The sequence below is a fragment of the Ammospiza nelsoni genome, chromosome 16 (genome assembly GCF_027579445.1).
Source record: "Ammospiza nelsoni isolate bAmmNel1 chromosome 16, bAmmNel1.pri, whole genome shotgun sequence".
Classification (NCBI taxonomy): Eukaryota; Metazoa; Chordata; class Aves; order Passeriformes; family Passerellidae; genus Ammospiza; species Ammospiza nelsoni.
This window is the reverse complement of record NC_080648.1, coordinates 12,520,383-12,543,760: the sequence shown is the minus strand read 5'-3', so window position 1 is coordinate 12,543,760 and position 23,378 is coordinate 12,520,383. Positions and strand designations below refer to the sequence as shown.

General features: G+C 43.2%; 1 protein-coding gene across 3 annotated transcripts; it reads left to right on the top strand.

The window, feature by feature from the left end:
* Positions 1-1,694: 1,694 nt before the first annotated feature.
* On the top strand, positions 1,695-22,698 carry TBC1D9B (TBC1 domain family member 9B). Of its 3 annotated transcripts, none has more exons than XM_059483353.1 (22): positions 1,695-1,873; positions 4,133-4,243; positions 6,041-6,159; positions 7,139-7,367; positions 8,023-8,281; positions 8,923-9,130; positions 9,263-9,475; positions 9,632-9,793; positions 10,363-10,513; positions 10,861-11,075; positions 11,822-11,939; positions 12,645-12,930; positions 13,580-13,709; positions 14,894-14,992; positions 15,690-15,758; positions 16,530-16,770; positions 17,050-17,115; positions 17,264-17,335; positions 17,751-17,801; positions 18,869-18,916; positions 19,367-19,473; positions 20,253-22,698. In XM_059483353.1, the coding sequence occupies exons 1-22, from the start codon at positions 1,756-1,758 to the stop codon at positions 20,943-20,945; spliced, it is 3,765 nt and encodes a 1,254-aa protein (XP_059339336.1). In that variant the 5' UTR covers positions 1,695-1,755; the 3' UTR covers positions 20,946-22,698. The 3 variants fall into 3 exon arrangements, with proteins under 3 accessions (XP_059339336.1, XP_059339337.1, XP_059339338.1); XM_059483355.1 differs by lacking the exon at positions 1,695-1,873 and adding an exon at positions 2,144-2,190; XM_059483354.1 differs by lacking the exon at positions 17,751-17,801.
* The last annotated feature ends 680 nt before the right edge of the window (positions 22,699-23,378 follow it).

Here is a 23,378-nt window from a genome sequence, read left to right as displayed (position 1 = left end):
AACCCCAATTTGCGTGCGTGTAAAATGAAGAGTCTGTTTGAACTGGCTTGCTGCCAGGTGGGTCACACCGGTGTGACCAGGTAACCTGAACACGCCAGCAGTGCCAGGGGTCTGGGGACACTGTGGGGACACAGGGACACACAGTGCCCTCCCGGCAGCCAGAGCTCCCCAGCCCCTGTGGAGGTGTAGCTCGCCAGCAGCAGAACTTGTTGACATGTTTTGATGTAAGTATAACACTGTATTGTAGTTACGTGGTATATGCCAGTATGTTCATAGTGTATACCGACTAGTTAGGGTTTGCTAATGTACTACATTTCAATAAAAAGCAGTTTAAAAATACAGAGTTTGTGAGTTTGGTGTCTGAAAATATGGGAGAATTAAAGCACCACCCAGTGACTCCAGTCCCTCCAGCATTTCTTATAAATCTGTCTTAGAGGGTAGTGTGGAATAACATTGTCAATAGATCCATTTTCAGAGAGGATTTTTCCCACTCTGGTGTAAATTTTGGTTTTTATTTTGCTGTACTACTGCCTAGAAATCCAAGGCCATTGAGGGCCACATGGTTCAAAGTGGCTTATGAATCTGCTGGAGACACAAATCCATCTTCTCACAGTTCTTGTGACCTTTAAGATGGGACAGAGTGAGCAAGAACAGTAATAGTTAAATAGGGAAGGATCTTTTCAGCATCTTCTCCCAGTGCTCAAACCCTTCCCACAGGACACCCAGCCTTCAGAAACCTCCCTGCTGCTCCCCAGAAACAGCCATGCCGTTGAGGTGAAGGCACAGCCCTGCAGGCTGAGCCAGCTAATAAATATTTATATTAGAGTAGTGTACAAGGGCTCCAGCTGGGATTAGGGCACTGCATTAACGAAGATAGATCATCCAGGGTTAAAGGATTTAAAGCCTAAAAAAACCATGGCATTCCTGCCTTCCTGGGAGCTGGGCAATAAGCACAGAGATGGCAGATGTCAGTGTTTTCTGCAGTGGTTACACTCTCAGAGTTTGTCTGGAGGCTTTCTAATGGTTATTGAAACAAGAATAGTGGTTCACTCAATTACTGGGAAGTTGCTCTGGAGCCAAGGGATGAGAGGGAGCTGCATCTCCCCCTGTCCTGTGTGCTGTGAAGATCATCCTTGGGCTGTGCCACAAGCTTTGAGTGGGCTCCAGAGCTGCGAAGCGAGGACCGAAATGAACCAGCTGCCAGGAGGGGGACGCCAGGACCCCACACTGAATTCACGAGGCTGGGATGCTGGAAGGGCATGTTCTTTACAGCAAAAAGGGCAAATTAATGCCCATCTTAATGTGGGAGATGGAAGCATCGCCAGACTGGACAGGAGTGCTGGACGGTCTCTACTGTTCCAGTGCAGCACCACTGGGGTGGATATTTTTCCAATATCTAACCTAAACACCTCCCTCCCCGTTTGCGACACAACTTCAGGCCGTTCAGTTCAGGTCTCTTCAATGCCACAATGTGCCACCGGAGGCAGAGGAGCTATGCAGAGTGCGGCGGCGACCCTCGGCTGCCCACCACGGACCGTCCCGGGAGGCGGCTCCGGGCGCCGTCCCGGACTCGGGGCTCGAACCCGCGGCCTTGGCGCTGCGGAGGCAGTGAGGGGGCCGGGCCGCCAGAGGGCGCGGTGGCGGCAGGCGCGGCGTGGGCCCCGTGACCCGGCCCGGCCGCTCCCCCCGCGCCGCTCCCGCCCCGGCCGGGCCGGCCCAGCCCCGCGGGCCGCTCCGCTCCGCAGCCCCGCCGCGATGTGGCTGGGCCCCGAGGAGGTGCTGCTGGCCGGCGCGCTGTGGGTCACCGAGCGCGCCAACCCCTTCTTCCTGCTCCAGCGCCGGCGGGGACACGGCAAAGGGGGCGGCCTCACGGGTGAGGCGCGGCGGGGCCGCGGGGAGGCTCCGGCCCGGAGCGGGGTCCGTGAGCGCGGGGCGGGGGCTGGGAGGGCCCGGCGGGGGTGGAGAGGCGCGGTCCGCCCGTGTGCTCGCTGTGTGTGACCCCCGGAGCCCCTCGGCCTCGCGGTGTCCGCCCGGGGCCCCTGTCCGCCCCTGGCCGGGGCTGTCAGCGGTCAGGCCCGGGGAGCTGCTGCTGCTGGGGAGGACACACAGCTGATGGGATGCCTGGGACCGGCTTCTTCTCTTGTCAAAAATGGCTTCTCAGCCCTGCTCGCGTTGGTTTGAATTATTAAGGTGGTTTATTTGCATATTTTGTATGTCTGTGTGCCTTTTCAAGATGTAGGGGATGACAGTAAGACGTGGTTTATAATTAGTAGTAGTGTGGAAGTTGTGCTGTACATGGGCCGGGGGTGAAGCTGTGTGGGTGCAGCCCAGTGGAAAATACCGCTGTGTGTGGGGGCCAGCCTTGTTTGTGACATAAACTGCTAAAATAACACGACTGTCACCAAAGCACGATGTTAACAACAACAGCAAATGCCCTCACTTTTAAAAACCCCATTTATGTGCAGAATGCTTTCAACTATGTCCATTTCAAAGATGTCGATTTCACTTTTGTCAATTACACGTAGCAGCTGTCGTGTTGTGCCCTTTTAGACAAACTGGTGCAGCTGATAAACATCATTAGCATATTTCATCTTTTCATAGTGTTCAAAATTATTTTGAACTGTTCTGTTTGATGTCACCTAACTTGTGCAGTTTTGCGTATAGGCTTATACTTGTATTCTACAATTTTCTAGTTTTTCCCAAAAAGAAACCACGCCTGGTGCTATTTTGGTAACATTTAAACTGATGTGTTGCTGATGGGTTGAAGCTTTGAGCTATGTTTACTTTTTGAGCTAGTGTGGCTCAGTGAGAGTCTTCTTCAGAGCTCCTGCAGGTTAAAAACCACGTGTCCTTAAGGAGCTGCGCAGTGACATCCCAGAGCTAGAGTGGGATGTTCAGCTGAGCTGGAAAGATTTTTGAGTTGCTGTCAGGCTCAAGTTATTAAACATCTCATTATGGTCTGTGTGTCAATATTTGACACAATCAGTATTGTCACAGGATGGATTCCAAATTAATTTTTAATCCATATCCTGCCTAAAACTACACAAGAAACCCAGAGCCCAAACAGATCCTGCTGTGCTGGTTCCATACGTGCTTGGTTTTGTTTTGTCACATGGGCTTGCTGTGGGTGATGTTTCTCTGCAGGGACAATTGGTGGTATGATCTTAATTTGTTAATTGCTACATAGATAGCCAGGAGAGATAAGGGAGAGGAAGTGGCATGTTTCTTAATAAGGAATGAGGTATGGATGAGTACAGTTCAAACAGGCTTACCCAAACCATGAGAGCTGGGAATTGTAATGACCCCCCACAAAGTCAGAGCCCAAGGAACAACCATGCTCCCTCTCCACGGTCTAATAATAGAAAACTTTTAATCATGAGTGTGTTGCAAAGTTAATTTGCATTAAAGATGTTCATAATGCATTGTCTAGAACAACAAAGCAAATCATCACCTTAGATATCTGTTTTATCTAATTGAAATAAAGGCTTCATTGAAGTAAATTGATTTGCTTTACAAAGTCTGGTTCATCAACATTTACTCTGGAAGTGTCTCCTTTCTTATTTAACATCATATAAAAATATTTTGACTTCTGTATTACCAAATTTTGAGTTGCTGACATCTTTGTTTAATCAAAGTACTTCTGGGAACATCCTTGAAACATCCTGTGAGCACCAGTCTTTCTAGATCTACCTGATTCCATTTGGACAAGTTACCTACTTTTGGCATTGGTGATTCTGAAAAATACAGAGTTGAAGACTTGTCTTTTAGCTTGGTAGGCTTAAAAACCACCATTAGAAGAAAAAACCCCACAGAGAAAAACACATTTCACTTTCATTAGAAAACTCTTTTATGAAGGTGGGGGTCTGTAGTGAAGCTTAGTAGGCATTTTAATTGCCATCCAAACTTTGTCCATTACTAGCAGGACAGGCTGCAGTTAGTTTTTAGGGAATTTACCTCCAGTGACTGGAGGTAATTTCTGAATTTTCTGAACCAAATGCCGCAGCTCTTCATCACAACTGTTCACAGGCTGTGAGCATCAGCATTTTCTGCAGTGATCATCCTGTGTTTTTGCTTAAGCCAGTTCTTTGTTTTGGTATGACACTGCTGTAATTTCTGTCTCTTTGTTCCCTAGGTCTCCTTGTGGGAACTCTAGACGTGGTTTTGGATTCCAGTGCCAGAGTTGCCCCATACCGGATTCTGCACCAGACTCAGGACTCCCAAGTGTACTGGGCAGTGGCCTGTGGTATGTGACTCTTGTTGGGGACTGGATTTGAGTTATTCTCTTGTCTTTTTGGTTCAGATGACAGGTTATCCCACATAGGAGTATCCTATGACTGTTCAGGACACTTCCCAAGAGCTTCCTATGGGGTAGTGGAAGATTCCAAAAATGACAAATCTCAGTGTTGTTTAAACTGTAATTAAGGAACTTGAAGTTCTGCAAAAGCTTCTGTTTCTGCAGATGTTAGAAATTTTTTTTCTTCCAAGATGTACCTTGTATTTGCAAGGTTGTAGTCAGATTGTGCAGAGAGTAACACATGCTGGTTTTGGTGGGATGATGGGTGTTGTTCTGCTGCTTACCAGGAGCATGGCACAAGATGGGAACATGTAACATTGTTCAAGGTACCAGAGGTACTTTGGGGAATTTCTTGGTCCAGTTTATGTTTTTTCTATTATTTCTGGCCTGGAATAGATGTGTATATAGATCTGTAAAAAGGACTAGAATAGTATTTTTTTAACATAAGGATCCTTGGCCTCTTTTACTTGAGAAATGTAACTACTGTTTTAGAATATCATAATGCAACCATCTGATGCCTGTTGGGGAACTTTGATTAAAGCTTTAGGTCCTAATGCTTGCTAAAGAGGGAGTATCTCCAGACATATTTGTTAGACCACCTTTGTTTACAATAAGAACATTCACTTCTCACTTTGTGGTAGAGGCATAAAATCTGATCATTAAGGAATCATTTGCTAGGCCCACAAAGGCTGATGTCTTGTTTTTCCTCTTCCCACCTTCTCCCCAGGCAACAAAACAATATTCTCCCTTGCAGAGCTACTTAAATTCTGCAGAGGAGAGGTTTAGATATTGCTATGTTTCACAGAAACTCAGGTTCCCCTTTGAGGAGGGTGGAGGCAGAGAATTAAGAAAAGCAGAAAACAAAATGGCAGGTCAGGAACTGCATAGAAAAAAGGAGAATATTTAGTGCAGATCTGTAATTTTATGGTATCTTGATACTCAGTAAGTTATTTTTGTTCAATTTCAGGAGTGTTTTAGTTGATACCCTCTGTATCTCAGTTACTTTTAAACAGTGAAGCATGTAGAAGTTGGATGGGCTGGGTAACACCCAAATGGAGTTTGATAAATTATTGTCCTGGAGTAAATATGTTGTCTTCATCCAAAGTATTTTTTTTAATCATACCTGGTTCTCCTTCTGCTGTCAGAGTACTGGCATTCCTTTAACATTATAAAATATATACTGCTCTGTAGTTGAAAAATGCAAATATTTTATTTACAGTTCACTGTGTATAAATACTAGTGGGCAGCAATTTGGTCACACATGCAGCTTCAGCTTTTCAGCACTTTGTTCTTATAACCCTCCTTCTAGGAATCACAAACTTTTATTCCTTCATGTATGTCACTCTAATATAGTTCTTACAAAGATGTCAGGTAGTGAGGCCAGGCTTATTTTAGCAGTTTGGCTGCTGTCACTTGGTAAGAGATGTAGCTCATGAAACGAAACAGGACACAGACTTTGTTCCACTGCTGTTGTTTCTGAACCTGTGGGGTTTTTTCACAGTCAAAGCATCCTATAATTGATAATTCTGTGCCTTGGAGTATCCTTGGTGACACTGGGCATAATTTATTAGAAACATAATGTTGGTGTACATAAAATACCCTTAACATGCACACAGTTGGTGTGTGTGATTTATCCTAGTCACTGGTTAGTAATTATTAGTTTCCTGCTGTGAACTTGGAGGAAAAAAGATCATGTTCTAATTTTTTTTCTTTGCTCTTGGCATCACCTTTCTCCCCTTCAATTAGGATCATCTCGTAAAGAGATCACAAAGCATTGGGAATGGCTGGAGAATAACTTACTGCAGACTCTGTCCATCTTTGACAATGAAGAAGATATCACCACCTTTGTCAAGGGCAAGATACATGTAAGTGACCTGTTTCCCTGAAGGACTTCCAGATTCTGAGAAAGGACAAGGGAGATGGTTGTAAGAATTTTTTATCCTTTTCAGTCATACATAGGTATGAAAGTGTCATGGAATGCATCCAGCACTGTCAACATCCAGTCAGAGCAAATTCTGAACAAATATATTGGAAGGGGAAGGGTTAAGAGCAGTAGATCTCAAGGAACAGCCAGCTTGGGATGTTCCTTCTAATCCAGATATAATACCTCTTAAAATCATTGCCAATTCTGCCTTTGATGGAGGGAGAATGGTTTAACAAGGGTTCATCTAGCAGCAAATGGAGGAGAGAGAATTGTAGTTCACGAGAAATATACTTGCACCTGGGTTGTAAAGGAACTGCACCCCAGCTTCCACTGACTTTGGAGTCAGGTGTCTGCTGGTTTTGCAGTTAATACACTTCAGATTCCCAGCCCACAAACCCTCCAGAGCAGAAACTTATAAATACAGTTCTTTATTGAACTGCAGGAAGTTGCATCTTTTTCAGCTGTCCTGTCAGATTCTTCATGTTTTCCATGTGTGTCTGTGCATGAGAGAGATTGTGGCCATTTGTTTTTCCTTCTGGCCAGTCAAGAGCTGACAGCCTGCAGAGTTCTGCCCTTCCTGGCAGATGATCTTCTTCCAGTTGGAGAAACAGGTGTGCAAGTGCAAAGGGACTTCAGTTCTCCTGCAGGGTGTTCCAAGTCTTCCCAGGCCAGCCATGAGGAACTCAGTCAAACATTAAACATGAATGCTTGTGGCACGTGTTCAGGAGTGGATCCCAGACTCCCACAGTACCTGACTGCCCTTTCTGCATGTCTTTGCTGTTTCTGATGTGGCAGGATAAATGCTCTGTCCTGTTCCTTTGTGCCTTCCGGATTGCTGCTGTGACCCTTTGCTTTGTACGTTATTTCTGTCAGCAGGCACCTTCACTTCTGTTTCTCCTCTCTCCTCCCACATCTTTCAGGGCATTATTGCTGAGGAGAACAAGAATGAGCAGCCCCAGAGCGAAGAGGATCCAGGTAAATTCAAAGAGGCTGAGCTGAAGATGCGGAAGCAGTTTGGGATGCCCGAGGTGGAGAAGTTGGTCAATTACTATTCCTGCAGCTATTGGAAGGGACGTGTCCCCAGGCAGGGCTGGCTGTACCTCACTGTCAACCACCTCTGTTTCTACTCCTTCCTGCTGGGCAAAGAGGGTGAGTTATGAGCCTACAAGTTGTGTTTCTATCATTTCCCATGATCTTTTCGATGCAGTTGATCTTTTGTGTGAACTCCTTTTTAAGATGACAGGTTTTTTTACCTTTTAGGAATCCTTGAGCTCTCTCTGGCTCAGCACATAAATCAGTTCTTGCTCTCATAGGCACTTCAGTGCTGTTTAGACTGAATGCCTGAGTCATTTTTTAAAACATTTCCCAAGTTGTACATCTGTTTTACTCAAACTGGGTTACATTTTACAAGTTACACTGGGTTAGAGAACCAAGCAGTATTTTTGCCTTGGTAAGTTTTATCTGGAGCACCTGCCAGGACCCAGTATTTGCAAAGCCCCAACTCCTGAGTCCAAAGCTAATTTGATGGAAAGAAAAATGAAAACTTGAGTAATTGTAGTTGAAAGCATTTATTGGATGGAAGATAGTCCTTTTGGAACTGCATTATTTCTAGTCTAGTTAATCCCAAAGGTTATTTCCAAGTATTTTTGGAGAACTCAGTAAAAGTGTGAAGAAAAGAACTGTCCATGTGTAAGAGGGGAAAAATGCTGCTCCACTGAGAGCTTTCAGGCTGCTTGACCTTCATTTCTGTTTGGTTGTTGTTTTGCCTCAATTGTGCTAATAGTATTTTTAATTCTTTTTTCAGTTACACTGGTGATCCAGTGGGTGGATGTAACCCAGCTAGAAAAAAATGCTACACTGCTGTTCCCTGAGTGCATTAAAGTAAGCACAAGGGACAGTGAACTCTATTTTTCCATGTTTCTCAACATCAATGAGACGTTCAAGCTGATGGAGCAGTTGGCCAACATTGCGATGCGGCAGCTGCTGGATAATGAGAGCTTCCTACAGGACAAGTCTCTCCCAAAGCCCAGGAGGCCTCTTAAGAACATCTCTGCATTAAAAAGGTATCATTTTTCCAGCAGTGAGAAAAGAAGACAGGTAGTGGGGGATTGTAAAAATAAATTTGCATTATTTTGTAGCTCCTAGGTGCTGCTGGGGTTTTCTTGCTCTAGGGCCTGCATCACTTACTTTATTCATTAGCCTTCTGCTTGTTCTCTCTTTTTCCCCATCTCAAATTGGAGCTGAATTCATACACATCCTCATGTCTTTCTCATGCTTGCCTGGGCACTGTCAGAAGGAATTTTCAACTAGAAACTGCTGAAATTCATATATAAAAAAAAAGTGAAGGAAGAAAATTACACCAGCCCCTTAGTCTGAAGTTAAAGATTTATAAAAAGAAACAGATTTATATTGTAATAAATCCTCCCACTGGGGACTGTTCTCTACAGTTTCAGAATCTCATGTAATATTTCAGTTTTGCAGATGCACTTGCATATTCTATTTTGTATTGCAGAACATACCTTGTCAGAGAGGCATGTCTGAAGGCTGAAAGAGGAGTCAGAGGAGGGGTGGCATCTCAGTTAGAGAAAGGAATACTAAGAATACACAGCACAGTCTGAAGGTTGTGATTGGAATGAACATTTAACATTAGTATTTGAGTGGGTTTTTCAAGTGAGTAAGAAAAGGATACTATCCTTTTCCCCAGAGACTTGGATGCTCGAGCCAAAAATGAGTGCTACCGTGCCACTTTCCGTTTGCCCAAGGATGAATGCCTGGATGGACACACAGATTGTACCTTGTGGACACCATTCAACAAGATGCATATTCCTGGCCAGATGTTTGTTTCCAACAATTACATCTGTTTTGCCAGCAGAGCAGAGGAGGCCTGTCATCTCATCATTCCTCTCAGGGAGGTGGGGATTTCTTAGCTGTATGTTAAGACTACAGGCCTCTCTTCTCTTTCGTGTCCTTCTGTCTGTTGTGCTGTGCTTTATGGGTAATGGAGGACATGGCAGATGCAAATGGCCCTTGTCTTTGTGTTCTAGGTGACAATAGTTGAGAAAGCTGATAGTTCCAGCGTGTTGCCCAGCCCTCTGTCCATCAGCACTAAAAGTAAAATGACTTTCTTCTTCGCCAATCTGAAAGACCGGGATTTCTTGGTTCAGAGGATCTCTGACTTCCTGCAGAGAACGCCGTCCAAGAAATCCTGCAGCATTGACAGGGAATGGAAGTGGAATGTGGCTGATGCCAGCAGTGAGGTACTAAGGAAATAGCTGGGAGGAACTTTAGCAACTTTTCAGAGCAATGCTCCTTACACTGTGTTTGGAGTGCTTGTCACCAGCCAGTGCTGTCTCTGTCAGGCCATGAGCAGAGGAGGGAGCATGAGCTCAGACATTTTCTGTTCTCTTGTCCAGGAAGTTCCAGAGCTGCCTTCCAGCAGCCCCCTGGCTGTCAGCCCCACGTCTGCTCTCAGCCATCGACCCGTCAGCTTCTGTGCTGGGCAAGTGCCAACAGCCTCACAGGGACTGCTGAAACTCTTCAGGAGGAATTCTGAGGAGCTCTCTGGACCCAAAGGGGTAAGTGATATTTTTATGTAAAGCAATAAAGTATAAATAGTTTGCAGTAGGCTGCTGATTTCCTCACCTGCTCTAGAATGGAAATGCATTTTATCCCAGCTCAATATCATTGCTGTATATGTGTCACAGTGGTAGTGCTGCATGGAAGTAACTTGACTGGCAGCTTACGGTGTTTGTACTGACATACCTGAGATACTTGACCAGAGGCTGAGAGATGAGTGTTACCAGTGTTCTGGGATGTGGATTAATGGCTGTTAAGAACAACTTTTCTTCAGAGCAAGAAATCAGGGAACTTGTATCTCTGCTTGCTGGTTAATCATTGTGATGCATGGTTCTGCTTGCATTTATGTGGAGATTTGCATAGTTGTAAAGACTCGACTTTAAGCAAGGTCATAACAGGGTAGATTAGTATATATACACTCTTTTCTTCAGCAGAAAGAAGAGAGGTTTTAAATGTCACAATGTATTTTTCCTGTTAAGTGCAGGCCTAAGTATACCCAGAAATCATGTGTCCTACAAACATAAAAATGCAATAATCTCCTAAAATAGCCATATTTGTTTCTGTGAAGGCAAAGGAGAAGATGAAGGAAGAGTCTTGGAATATTCATTTCTTTGAATATGGGCGAGGGATGTGTATGTACCGCACTGCCAAGACGAGGGAGCTGGTACAGAAAGGAATCCCAGAAAATCTCCGTGGAGAGCTGTGGCTCCTTTTCTCAGGTAGGATGTTGTGCTGACAGCAGGAATAAACTTCCTGCACATCTCAAAGGAAGGGGTATGAATCTTAGCCCATTTCAGAAAAAAATTAATGACAGGTTAATTTCATCTGAATGATACTTGGTGGTGGCTTGCTTTATTATCCTAGTATCTGTTTGGCCTCTTTTGATTGTGTTTCAGTGTTGGGACCTAAACTCTAACATGATTTAACAATGAGTTTGTTGCTATATTTTCACATCTGTTTATAGTTCATGAGTTCATGCAGTGCTTCTTGGCTCCCTTGTCTCTGAAACTGGGAATAAAATCTGTGTTTCAAAGCACCAGAGGTAAAGCACTGTTTGTCATTTCAGGGGCTTGGAATGAGATGGTGACTCACCCTGGTTACTACGCAGATCTTGTGGAAAAGTCAATGGGAAGGTACAATCTTGCTACAGAGGAAATTGAGAGAGATCTGCACCGCTCTATGCCAGAACATCCTGCCTTCCAAAACGAACTGGGAATTGCTGCCCTCCGGAGAGTCTTAACAGCTTATGCATTCAGAAATCCAACAATTGGGTACTGCCAGGTAGGAAAGAAGTCTTAGACTTGTTAGTCCTACACAGTGACCATGATTGACTTGGACTTTTTCTGCAGTTTTTTTGTTCAGTTTCAAGCTTTTCCTTTATGCTGTCTGTGTAGTGGTGAGAAAATAGGAAAGAAGTTATGGTGCATCATCTCTTAAATATCCTTTGAACATTGTATTTAAATAAACTTTTCACGGTGCTGTTAGGTGTAATGTTAGTCTTTAATAGTTTCCTGCCAGAGCTTTCCATAGTTCAGCAAAAACATCTTCTGGTTTCATTAAAACGAGCAGTTAAATCAAATAAGTGATGTTGCACATGGACAGTCTATTGAAAATGTAGCCATTTGCTGGTTTGTGAAACAACTTAGTGGAAATTCAGGTTAATTTTGTGTATTGCTGTGATGTTACAGGTTCTCGTTATGGTGTTCTGTTAATGGCCAAGTTCTTACAAAGATTTTTATGAAGACTTTGACAATTATTCTTGTTCATGTTGTTTACTGAAAGTGCATGACAAAAGGTCATCAAATTATTTGCTGCCTCATGAACAGAGGAACTGAAAACAGGAAGAAAAATTGGCTTAAGGTCATCTATTGACTCAGATGCCAGTAGAAGCTGGAAATAGATGTGACTCTTAGTGACAGCTTGCTATATTCATGCTTTTAAGTTTAGCTAATCTGTAATAGCAGAGCTTTCCTGAAGACCTCCATGTTTTTCTCCTGTACCTGTGTGTTTGCTGTGCTGGCTCCTAGGCCATGAACATTGTCACCTCAGTGCTGTTGCTGTACTGCAATGAGGAAGAGGCTTTCTGGCTCCTGGTGGCTTTGTGTGAGCGAATGTTGCCAGATTACTACAACACAAGAGTAGTGGGTGAGTCCTTAGCAGATTCCTGCTGCATTGTGGATTTTCAGCTGCACCAGCATCTCCCAGAAACATTTTGTTTTTCAGAATTAATTAAATGTGATGCGTTTTAAAGATAATGAAGTACAACTCTGTTCCTTTTAAAGTGGCAGGGCTGTGATGGAGGCATAGGAAGAGACACTACAGGCCTCCAAGGTAATAGTTCTACCTTATAGTAACAAGGAAGATGAAGTCACCAAAAATTGGTATTAGGAGGGTCATTAGCAGTAAGGAGGAGTAGCTAGAAGAACATTACTGGGTTTTAGTTTTCCCCATCTGAATGACATGTTAAATCTGTGGAACAGGCTCTCAGGGAAGGTTAGTCAAAGCACCACTTAATGGGTTTTTAAAGTTCATTTGTATAAAATGCTATAATCTGGTGTAAATACCATAATATCAGTAATCCTCCATTCAGGGCAAATGCACAAATGGATGAAAGGTTCTGTGTCAAGAGGTTGTGTCTGCACGCTCTGCAATGTACAAATAGTCTCATTGGTTTTATTGAGAACAGGGTAAAAAATTAATGTCTTCATTTTAGTTATGATGTTCAGAGGAAATTTATATGAAATTTGTATGAAATTTAGTGAACTCATACTGTTTTGTTTAATAATTGCTTAGCTTGGTACATGACACCACCATTTGGAGTTCTACCATTGTTTTGTTTGTCTGTTTCAGGTGCGTTGGTGGACCAAGGCATCTTTGAAGAACTTACACGAGAGTATCTTCCACAGCTGTCAGAAAAGATGCAGGACCTGGGAGTGATCTCCACCATCTCCCTTTCCTGGTTTCTCACTCTCTTCCTGAGTGTGATGCCCTTTGAGAGTGCCGTGGTCATTGTCGACTGTTTTTTCTATGAGGGAATCAAGTTTATCCTGCAGGTGTCATTGGCCATACTTGATGCCAACATGGAGAAGTTACTACAGTGCTGTGATGAAGGTGAAGCCATGACTATTTTGGGCAGGTACCATTCATTGTTCTTATTTAAAACAAAATAGTGACAGTGGCCTTTTAGTCATCATCTCCTTCTACCTAATAGCAGGTCACAGATAACACTCTAGGATGAAACTTCTGCTCCAGAGAAGTTTGCTATTGCTTTCTGCAAGAGCTGAAATTAATTGTTGGCTCAGTTATGGAGGAATCCATACTTCTGGAGCTGATTTGCATCATATTGAATTCCTGCATCTCAGTTTGAATTTGAATTCTTAAAGGTTATTTATTTGAAGTTTGCATATGAATTCTGCTTTACTATTTAGAACAGATTCTGGCAGGAATCACCTTCTAGAAACTTAAAACATTATCAAGCAGACATCTCCCAAGTCTAGTAAATGTAAGATTTTCTTGTTTGAAATGAGAATTTCTTCTATGTGCAGCAAGATTTTCAGCATGTGACTAGAAGCCTACTTTTAAAAGAGCCAACACCCCCAAAATAGGGTGAAAATCAACTTAACTCCAAGTACATTGAGGGTAGCATTGCAGATTAGATGGAAAAAAATAAATTCTCCTTCATGTTTAGAGACAGAAAGAAGTTGGGAGTAATGCATATAGGATATTATTTCTTTTTCTGGACACTAATCCTGGAATCTTGTGTCTGTTCTCATTTTTGTACACAGATATTTGGACAATGTAGTTAACAGACAGAGTGTCTCTCCTCCTATTCCCCACTTGCATGCACTGTTGACCAGTGGAGATGACCCCCCACTTGAAATTGACATCTTTGAACTCATCAAAACTTCATATGAGGTAAAGTTCTGGCTTGGTATTTTGCCCAGGAGATTTGTTCTCTACTAACATCCCATTTTATGCATTGTGCAGCCAAAATCTGAGCTATGTTCATAGATTGAGATGCTTAAGGAGTGCAGGCTGAAGCCATTGTTCCACCTGCTAGGTATGAGTGGAACCTGACAGTGTTGGCTGTTGCAGATTACAAAGAGTCTGCCCAACACCAGTGGGACTAAAATGAAGAGTGCAGATAAGGAAGAAGTTATGGACTAGGGATTTCTTCCTGCTTTGTCAAAAATGTCTCCATTATTAATTCCATTTGAGGATTTTCAGTGCTAAGGAGTTAAGGAGGGAAATTCAGGGTAAGAATTGTGAAGTACTCTGTAGAAACATGGAAGAATCTCAGTTCATGTGCATAGGAATCCTGTTCTGTGAACCACATTATAGTACTAGGAAGGTGACCCCAGAATGGTACCAATGCTGTTAAAATATCTCTGCACTGATAGAGGTGTTCCTCACAATTCATACTGAGAACCAACTCATAAGAAAATTGATTCTGAATGATGGAAAGAACACAGGCGAAAGAATGGATGTTTGGCAGTTCTCTGCTATTCTCTGCTAAGTGGAGAATCATTTCCCTCTTTATCTCATTTTTCATCCCATCTCCTTCTTGTTATTTACAGTCAGGCAGCTGTCATTTCCTGGGTGTTTTGTGTACTTCTTCAAATCTGCCATCGCTTTTGTTCTTGGTTTCTTTTCATAAAAGAGTGTCACTGAACTCATATTACTTGTCTGACCTAGTCCATAGAAAAGCTTCTTGACTGTGGTGTTTCTGGCTGAATCTCATGGGGGTCCTAGAGGAAAAAAATGACAGGACTGGAAGGAATGACTGTCTGTCTGTTGTCTTATCTCTGCCACAGTACAGGGCCTGCCTTTCTGTCAGTCCTGACAGATCCTTCTTCAGCTTTTCTGTAGAGACCTCTAATGTTGGATTTCTCATGAACTCTGAATTACTCCTCTTGCAGGACAGGAGTGAAGAGGGAATAGAGCTCAAGTTTTTTCTCATCTTGCTGCTTGTAAAAGGCTTCTAGTGGGTGTAGGTAATCTCTGAGGGGATAGTACACTTGTTAAAGAGCGTGTAATTGAAGATGCGTTCTTCTCTCTTCAGGAGATGATGTTGACCTGATCTGCTTCCTTTCTTGTAGAAATTTGGCAATCTGAAGGCAGATGACATTGAACAAATGCGCTTCAAGCAAAGGCTGAAAGTGATCCAGTCTCTGGAGGATACAGCCAAGAAGAGTGTGGTATGTGACTCCCAGACTGAATGAGCTACCAAATGGCACCTTCTTGGAAAGTGTCTTGCTGTGAGCACTGAGAAACTTTGTGCTGTAGCAGACCAAGTTTTAAGTGACTGAAAGAATGATTGAATGAGATGTTGTGCATGGAGGGAGATAAAAAACACCTGTAGGTTATGACATAACCTCCCATGCCTAGTTCTGTCTGTTTTACTGCTTGCCTGGAATCTTTAAGAAAAGCTGGCTAGCAGATAATTATTTTACTGCCATTTAGAGAGTCCATTAGGGAATTTTGCTGAAGGGTTCATGGCCAAAGGGGAGTGTCCATATTTACTGCCATTATCTCCCATGTCTAGGTGGAGAATCTCATCAGGGTGTTTATTTCACTGTTGCTCTTTAATGCATCCAAGTCAAACATCTGAAGAAAAAAAAAAGATGGAGGGGTGACACAATCTGCTCAGCCAGGTCTGCAGAAACAGGAAATAAGCACAGTAAACTACTGAAAATGTCAGCAGTTTCTGCTTGACTGCAAAATACCTTTCTGATTGGTTTCCAGGGGTATTAGAATGTTTTTCTTCCCATTCTGTGTGATATCTCCTTGCACTAGTTTTCTTCTCTTCTGTATTGCACATATTTTTCAGTGAGTTGTATTAGATTTTTCTACTTTTGAAATAAATTGTTCACTCTGTTTTATCTGTAACTACAGGTCCGAGCTGTGTCTGGTGACATTGGTTTCACTATGGAAGAGCTAGAAGAGCTGTATGTAGTGTTCAAGGTAAGAAGCCTTCCTTGAGGGTGAGGAAGAAATGTTGTCACACACAGTACAAATAGCAAAGTTGAAAGGCAAGCAATGACTTTGCTTTAATTCTTAATGTGAGATACCAGAAACTGGTGTGGCATTCTGTTACACATGGTGCCAGTAGGATTGGCCCTGTTACTATCTGATTAATTATTTTTTATCTTTTTTTCTCCCAAAGGTGGCCAAAGCACATTCACAGTATTTGAATGATACTCAGAAAGAAACTGTAGAGTCAATGGAAGAGAATGTAACAAAGCCCTGAGAATGGGGAGCTAGGGTTGACTGTACCACAGTTTTTAATCTCAGGTTTCCCATTGACCTCATCTGTAATTGTGACAAGATTACTTAAGGGCTTTGCCTCTATTTGTCAGCATGCATATTTTTAAAAGAATGTTATTACCCAACTGCATTTGCCAAAGTTGGTTGTGCACTGTTGTAGCCTCAGAAGGAGAGGCTTAGTTCTAAAACCTGCATGTTCCCTTTGCAATAAAGCCTGAGTTACATTTTGTTAAAACCTGAAATCATGTTTTACACTTTTCACTTTAAATAATTCCTTGTTTTTCCTGAAATCTGTGTCTCTTCCTTCATTTCATATTATTTTGTAGTGAAGTAACACTAGGAATCACAAGGCAGATAATGTTTCCTGAAATGTCTCTTGTTTGCTTCCTCAATGCTATTGTTGAGCTGTGACAGCCTCCCCTCCTGTGGAGCAGCATCATCTGCCCTGTTAATCCTTTCCCTGCACAGGCCAAGTACCTGATGAGCTGTTACTGGGGCAACAACCGTGCGGCCGCTGCGCGCCGGGACCAGAGCCTGCCCTACCTGGAGCAGTATCGCATAGACATGGAGCAGTTCAAGGAGCTCTTCAGCAGCCTCACCCCCTGGGCCTGTGGGGCACACACCCCTGTGCTGGCAGGGCGCCTCTTCCGCCTCCTGGATGAGAACAGGGATTCTCTCATCAACTTCAAGGAGTTCGTCACAGGAATGAGTAAGTGGTGTTTTTGGAGAAAATGGAATGCTGCAAAAAATGTGTCTGTCCTTTTCCAAGAAGAGAACTGAAAGGAGATAGTGGTGTGCTCACTGCCGTGAGGAGGGAGGGAAGCCTCAAGCTGGACAAAATACATCTTTTGGTATGGATTTCACTATTGATTCTGCACAGGACTTTGAGCAGTCATTGTATGGGAATTCATTCTGGTTTGAACCTGTAAGCAGAGGGTGATTCTTTATCATTAAAGTGCTATTTTTCTTAACCTTTTTTTCTTTCCAGGTGGGATGTACCATGGTGACCTCACTGAAAAACTCAAAGTACTCTACAAACTGCACCTGCCTCCTGGTGAGTGACTGCTTCTGTGTACTGCTGCTATTGAACACAAGCTGCTCTGACATCAATTGACATGGGGTGCCTCAGGAGTTTTGCTAATGAAGTGGGTCATACTGCTGTTCAATTAGAGATTTTAACATTTGTTTCTCTGTGAATACAGCTCTGAATCCAGAGGAGACAGAGTCTGCTTTGGAGGCCACAAGTTATTTCACAGAAGATGTGACAACAGAAGGTAATGCAACACTGCTGCCCTTACCTCTCAGTTAGGCAGAAGTTGCAGCATAGATCCAGGTGCTCTGAGCAGTGATGTTGTGCAAGGCATGATCTCATGCTGGCATGTGTTAGGATTGCCAGTGTGTTTGAGTTCACTGTCTTTGTTGCATGATGGGGAAGAAGTTTGGAGCTAAAACTCCTCGGTGTCCATTCCATGCAGGATACAGCATGCTCTGAAGGATGGGCACAGACTGCTGAGGAGGAGCAGTGTGCTTTTACCAGCCCCTGTCTCCCACCATGATTTAGGTTTTTCATACAGGTCTCATTGTCTCTCTTCTTGTTTTTGTTTCCTTCTCTGTGTCTGTCTATGTCTGACCTTTTCTTCTGTTTTATCTGGAATATTGTCCCCTCAACCCTTTTTTCTGCTGCTCAAGTATCTCCTTTTGTCTCAGAGCTGGATATCTGCCTGCACTGTGAGTCTCAAGGTCAGTCCATGGGTTATGTGCATGCATTGAGCATGGCTGTGGTGCTGATACCACCTGCCAGCCCAGTGTGCTGATGTAAATACTCTGAAATTATTGCTGCTCCTTGGTCATGACACTCTCACTATTAATAAAGTGCTATAAGTAATTAAATATCTTTCAGTATAATCTGCCTATTGAGTTTCAGCCTTGGTCAAGATAGGTTTTGTCTGGCTTCTTTCAGTGGAACTCATCTCATCCTAGAAAGTGGTGGTCAAAAAGATGCTCAGAACAGAATGGGGGGTGCTAGGCTTGCTGGCCTGGGGAGGTGAATCCTGTGCCTACTCCACAGTCCTCCAGTTTAAAGGAATAAGGATGCATGCCACTGAATTGCTGAACTGTTGGTAGACTAGTTGACTGCATTTCTTAAAATACAACATTAGGAATTGTCTGATAGGAGATCAAAGTATGTCAATCATGCTAAACATTTACCAAAATACAACGATGCCCAAAACAATCTGAGTAAGTACAAGAGGTAATTGTGCAGTTTGGTGCTAGGTGGCTGATTTAACAATCTGAGTTGAACCAAGACTTCCTGTTTTCTCTAGTGACAATATAGGGAATCAGAAGTGCAGTTCATGAAGTTAGACTGCAAATTGCTCCCAAAATGTCAGTCCAGGCAGTGAATAATGAGGAGTGTAGGCATTAGTCACATATGTGCTCTGTAGTGGTTTGGGTTTTTTCCATTCATTATCTTGCTTTGGATGACATCCTTGTCTTTAAGCCATCACACTGCTTTTCTATCTTCCTTATCTGTGTTTCCACATTTTCTTTTAAGACCTCTGCCCTCTATCTCAGCTCTTCAACCCACTTTTTGAGTGTGGCTCTTTATTCAGCTCATCCCATCAGCCTCGTGCTTCCATTCTGTTCTGTTCAATCCTCTAACCATGATCATGGGAATGTGAGATCTAACTTCTATTAAATGTACTCTTGTATAATTTGAATTTGTGTATTGGGTTGTCTTAAGTTCTTTGTGTGTTGTATTACTGAAAATCAGCTAATAATTATTTTATAATTCCATAATTCTTTAGAAACCCAAGAAGATAAAGGAAGAAGAAATGAGAATGGCCCAGAAAAAGGTAATTTCATCATCAATAGACCACATTCTAATCTCATCTCTCTCATATTATGACCTGTTTATTGTCTCATGCTGATCAAGGAGACCTTGCAAAGTGTCCCTTGTGGACAGAGGTAAAGCAGAAGGTGAGCTGGGAAATCAGCATCCCTTTATGCTTTAATGCTCCAACTCTTTTACATACCAAGATCACAGCATTTGTAAATCATGTTGGGTAAATTGTCACCTCACAGAGTTTGTCTGTGAGAAATCAAGCTGATGCAGCTCTGTTAAATTATTTGCTCTGCTGAGCTGCATCAGATAAACCAGCAGAAAACAATGCAGCCTTCCTGGCAGATGCTTTCCTGGGCTGTCAATAACACCTTCTTCAAGCCTGATTTTTGTTGTCTCAGCATTCACTTTTTAAGTCTGAAACCATAAACCACCTGACTAGTGGCTTGTTCTTGCCTTGCAGAGGAGAAAGGTACCAGTCCACAAGACTACAGATACTATCTAAGAATGTGGGCCAAGGAAAAAGAGAACAAGAAAGAAACCATTAAAGATCTCCCCAAAATGAGCCAGGTAAGAAAGGAGTAGGAAGGTTTCCAGTTGGATCATTGGCAGCTTAATAGAATAATGCAGTATGTGCAGCCACTGTGCCAGTATGTTCAGTCCTTGCCCACAGCATTCCCTGCTGTTCTGGTCTGGTGAACTTTAGGACCTCTGATTCCACAGATTTCTGTTGAATACTGCAGTGGATATGGACAAACTGCTTTGTATCAACCAATCAAATGTAACAGATTCACTCAGCCTCACAGACCAGTTTTTCCATAAGAACTGCACTCAGTTTTCCCCCCAGAGCAGGATGTTTCAAATATGCCATCAGTCACAGAAACTTGTTCAGCTTTTTTAGTTTTGCATTGCTTCAAGTTACATCTGCTTGGTGGGGAGTGAAGAATGTGGTTACAGAAGAGAGAGTCAGATGACTGGTGTGATCTTTTCTGTCTGTAATTTCCTTGATGGGTGCTACTTAAGCCAGTTCAGAAATGCTTAGAAGCTGACCACAGAAGGATAGAAGTAACAATTCGGGTTTTCTTAGCATTAGTGAATATGTGACTATTCTGTTCATCTGTCTGCAGAAAAGCCACCACTATTAAATTGCTAGCTGTGTCTCAATTTAGCCACAACAGAGAGGGGGGAGTTTGTCTGTGTCAGACTGTTCTGAATCAGTGCACTAAGTTGCCACTTGGTGGGGAGGCAAATAAGCAATGAGTCATTTGAGATGGTGCCCGTTGCTTCATCCACCACTGACAACTTTTTTCAGCCTGATAACATGATTATTTGGTCTTTGTCTTTTAAAGGAACAGTTCATAGAGTTATGCAAGACCCTTTACAACATGTTCAGTGAGGACCCTGTGGAACAGGAGCTGTACCATGCCATCGCCACTGTGGCCAGTCTGCTGCTGAGGATTGGGGAAGTTGGAAAAAAATTTTCCAACAGGCCCATGAGGAAGTCTGAGGACTGCAAAGCAAACAGTGGCCAAGATCCTGTGAGTGAAGAGGAGTCACCAACATCTGAACAGAGTCAGAATTCAGCAGTGGAGCAGCAACCCCAAGCTGACCATGAGGACAAAGCCAGCGCTGATGCTCAGCCTGAAAAAACCCAGCAGGAAAACCAAACTCTAGGAGATGGGTCAGGGGAAGGACAAGGCTCTCCTTTACAGCTGCTATCAGATGATGAAACCAAAGATGATATGTCCATGTCTTCCTACTCCATGGTCAGCACGGGCTCCCTGCAGTGCGAAGACATCGCGGACGACACAGTACTGGTGGGCTGTGAGGGCAGCAGTGCAGCTGCCAGGTATGGCAGCACCATTGACACTGACTGGTCCATCTCCTTTGAGCAGATCTTGGCCTCCATGCTGACAGAAACAGCCCTTGTTAACTACTTTGAGAAGAAAGTCAACATTCTTCAAAAGATCAAGGATCAGAAGAAGGTAGAGAGGCAGTTCAGTTCATCCAGTGACTATGAACTTTCTTCTGTGTCAGGGTGAACTCAAGAAATCAGGAGTTGTCTTTGGGAGATAAAACAGAAAGATAGTGTGGCAGATGGCAGGATGGTTTGGTATTTTCTGTTGGGTTTTTTTTTTTGTTTATTCAGAGACCAGTAACTACACAATTACAATAGAATCCAGTTGATAAGGGGCTCCTGACAGTGACTGTGTAGGTGTTTCTTTGGCTACTCTGGCTGAGAGAATTAGATTTACATTTTTGAGAGCCATTAGAACCTAATAGCCCCTGACATATAGAATTACCACCATAAATTATGCATGTCTGCCTTTTGCTATCTTTTATTTCAATGAAGTTTTATTTCAGACAGTAACTGCTCCTTGCCTGCCCTTGTTTGCTGTAGGTTCCTGGGTAACTTGCACAGCAGATGCAGCCTGGCTTGAAACCATGCTCACCTCTGGCTGCCAGTCCGAGAGCTAATGCAGTGTAGTCAAGTGCTGTAGGACTCTGACCTATAAATAATCCTGTACGTTCTTGTAAGCTGTTCTGTGACTCAGCAGCTGTAAAGCAAATGTGCCCCAGTGCTCCTAGCACCCTGAGATCTAAACACAGACATTGCTCAGACCTGCAGGTTTCTTTCACATGTGATTTGGCATTTTCATAGTGTACAATCACTTACTTTCTCCTTCAGAATTCAGGAATTTTCAGGCAAACCTGGTTTTCTAGCATTTGCTTTTCTGTTTCTTTGAAAGCTATTGTTTTTAGTTTGTCTGGGAAGCCACAAGCTCCTTGACTTCAGTGCAGAAGTGATACTGAGTCAATCAATGGGCCCATGATGGTTATAATGAGGGAATAAGTTCCTAAAATAGAAGTCAGTGAATCAGCCTCAGCTTTCCAGGGGAGTGGCACACTGGTCTGCTGGACTTTCCTTGATGATACATTGGCTATTTAGTGCTGATTCCCTGTTTTTCCTAGCTAGAGATGGGTCCCCTAAGGAGGACCTCCTAGGAGGAGGACCTTAGGGGCCCTTTAGGAGGACCCCTAAGAATTATCTGGTCAGTCAGCCCTCACAAATGCTTGGGGCAGAAGTTGTGCAGGAGCACTGTGCCACCCACTGCTGCTCAGTGTCCTTTCTTGAGAGTTTAACAATGACTCTTAGAAACTACTGCACATCCAAGGGCATTTGACCTAAAGGGGAAGAATTCAGAGCAGCGTGGTTCTGCCAGCAGCCCCTTGTGGGAATACCAGAGCTCATTCCAGTAAGAGACACAGTAACTGGGAGACTTAGTGAGTGATCTTTGAAATTAAACCCAGAGGAAACTATGAGTAGCCCTTCTGGTAACAGGGTGTGTTCTCCACAGGAGGAGAAGTAATGCTGTTACTGCAGATAAACTCATCTCAGCAGGGAGGCAGTGGCCTTGCCAGGGGCAGGACCAGAGACTTGCTGCTCAGCCAGAGCAGACCTTGCACTGAAGGCAAGGTGTGATCCAGCTTTTGGCTGGCACTTGGGATCTAAAGGTAGGAAGGACACATGTGGATGTTCCCATTTGACACTGCTTGGTGTGCTACTCAGTGTTAATTCATCCTCATGACATTTTTGGTCTGTATTCACAGCTGGTACATACTTCTTATTTCTCTGCCTCCTCTGTCCTGTACCACTGGAGAGCAGCCATTAGTAAAACTGCTTTTACTAATTATTCAGTAATTTATTGTAATTTTTTTAAGTACAAATAATACATGTGATTTTACACTGTCTGTCTTACCTGTCATGTATTCAATAAATGAATCAGAATCCTATAGACTATTTGGCTATCTTTTATTTCTCTCTGAGCTTGTGGAATATTGCTGGTTCTGTACCCAGTTATCAGAAAGAATGTGTCACCAAAACTGTGTCACCAAAACCTCCAACAACATTTTTAGTGTCAGAGAATCAATGCACTACATTATTCTGTCCAAGGTGTACAACAGAAATCATTTCAGCCACGCATAGCCTGGCTGTGCAGAGGAAATTGTTCCATGACACATGGCTCTTATACTTACAGAATTAAAACCCATAGAAATTCATTTGTTCAATGTTCATTGATCCCAACTTACACAGTTCTTAGTATTTGGTTTCTCTTGGTTGTGTATTTCTTCACCTCTGATGCTAACGTGGCCCTCGTTCCTTAGTTCTCTTACCGGTCTTTTCTGGACCAGGTGTCGCTGACCATGCCAGGGGTGATGTTTGGAGTTGATGGTCACTAATGGTCGTTATCTTTTGTGTATCTTATGTGCTACTCTCAGTCTGCTGAGATGTTAAGCTGACATGCCTTGAGTGATGAAACAATCCTTTGTAAAGAAACTTAAAATTTATTTCCCCGGGGCAAAGGCGAACGAAACCCCTGGCTAAAGTTATATAAAAAATTGTTAACTTGGTATCTTTTCCAACAAGTGGACTAGGTGTGACTGCACTATGACTTTTCTTTCCTTCCTTTTTT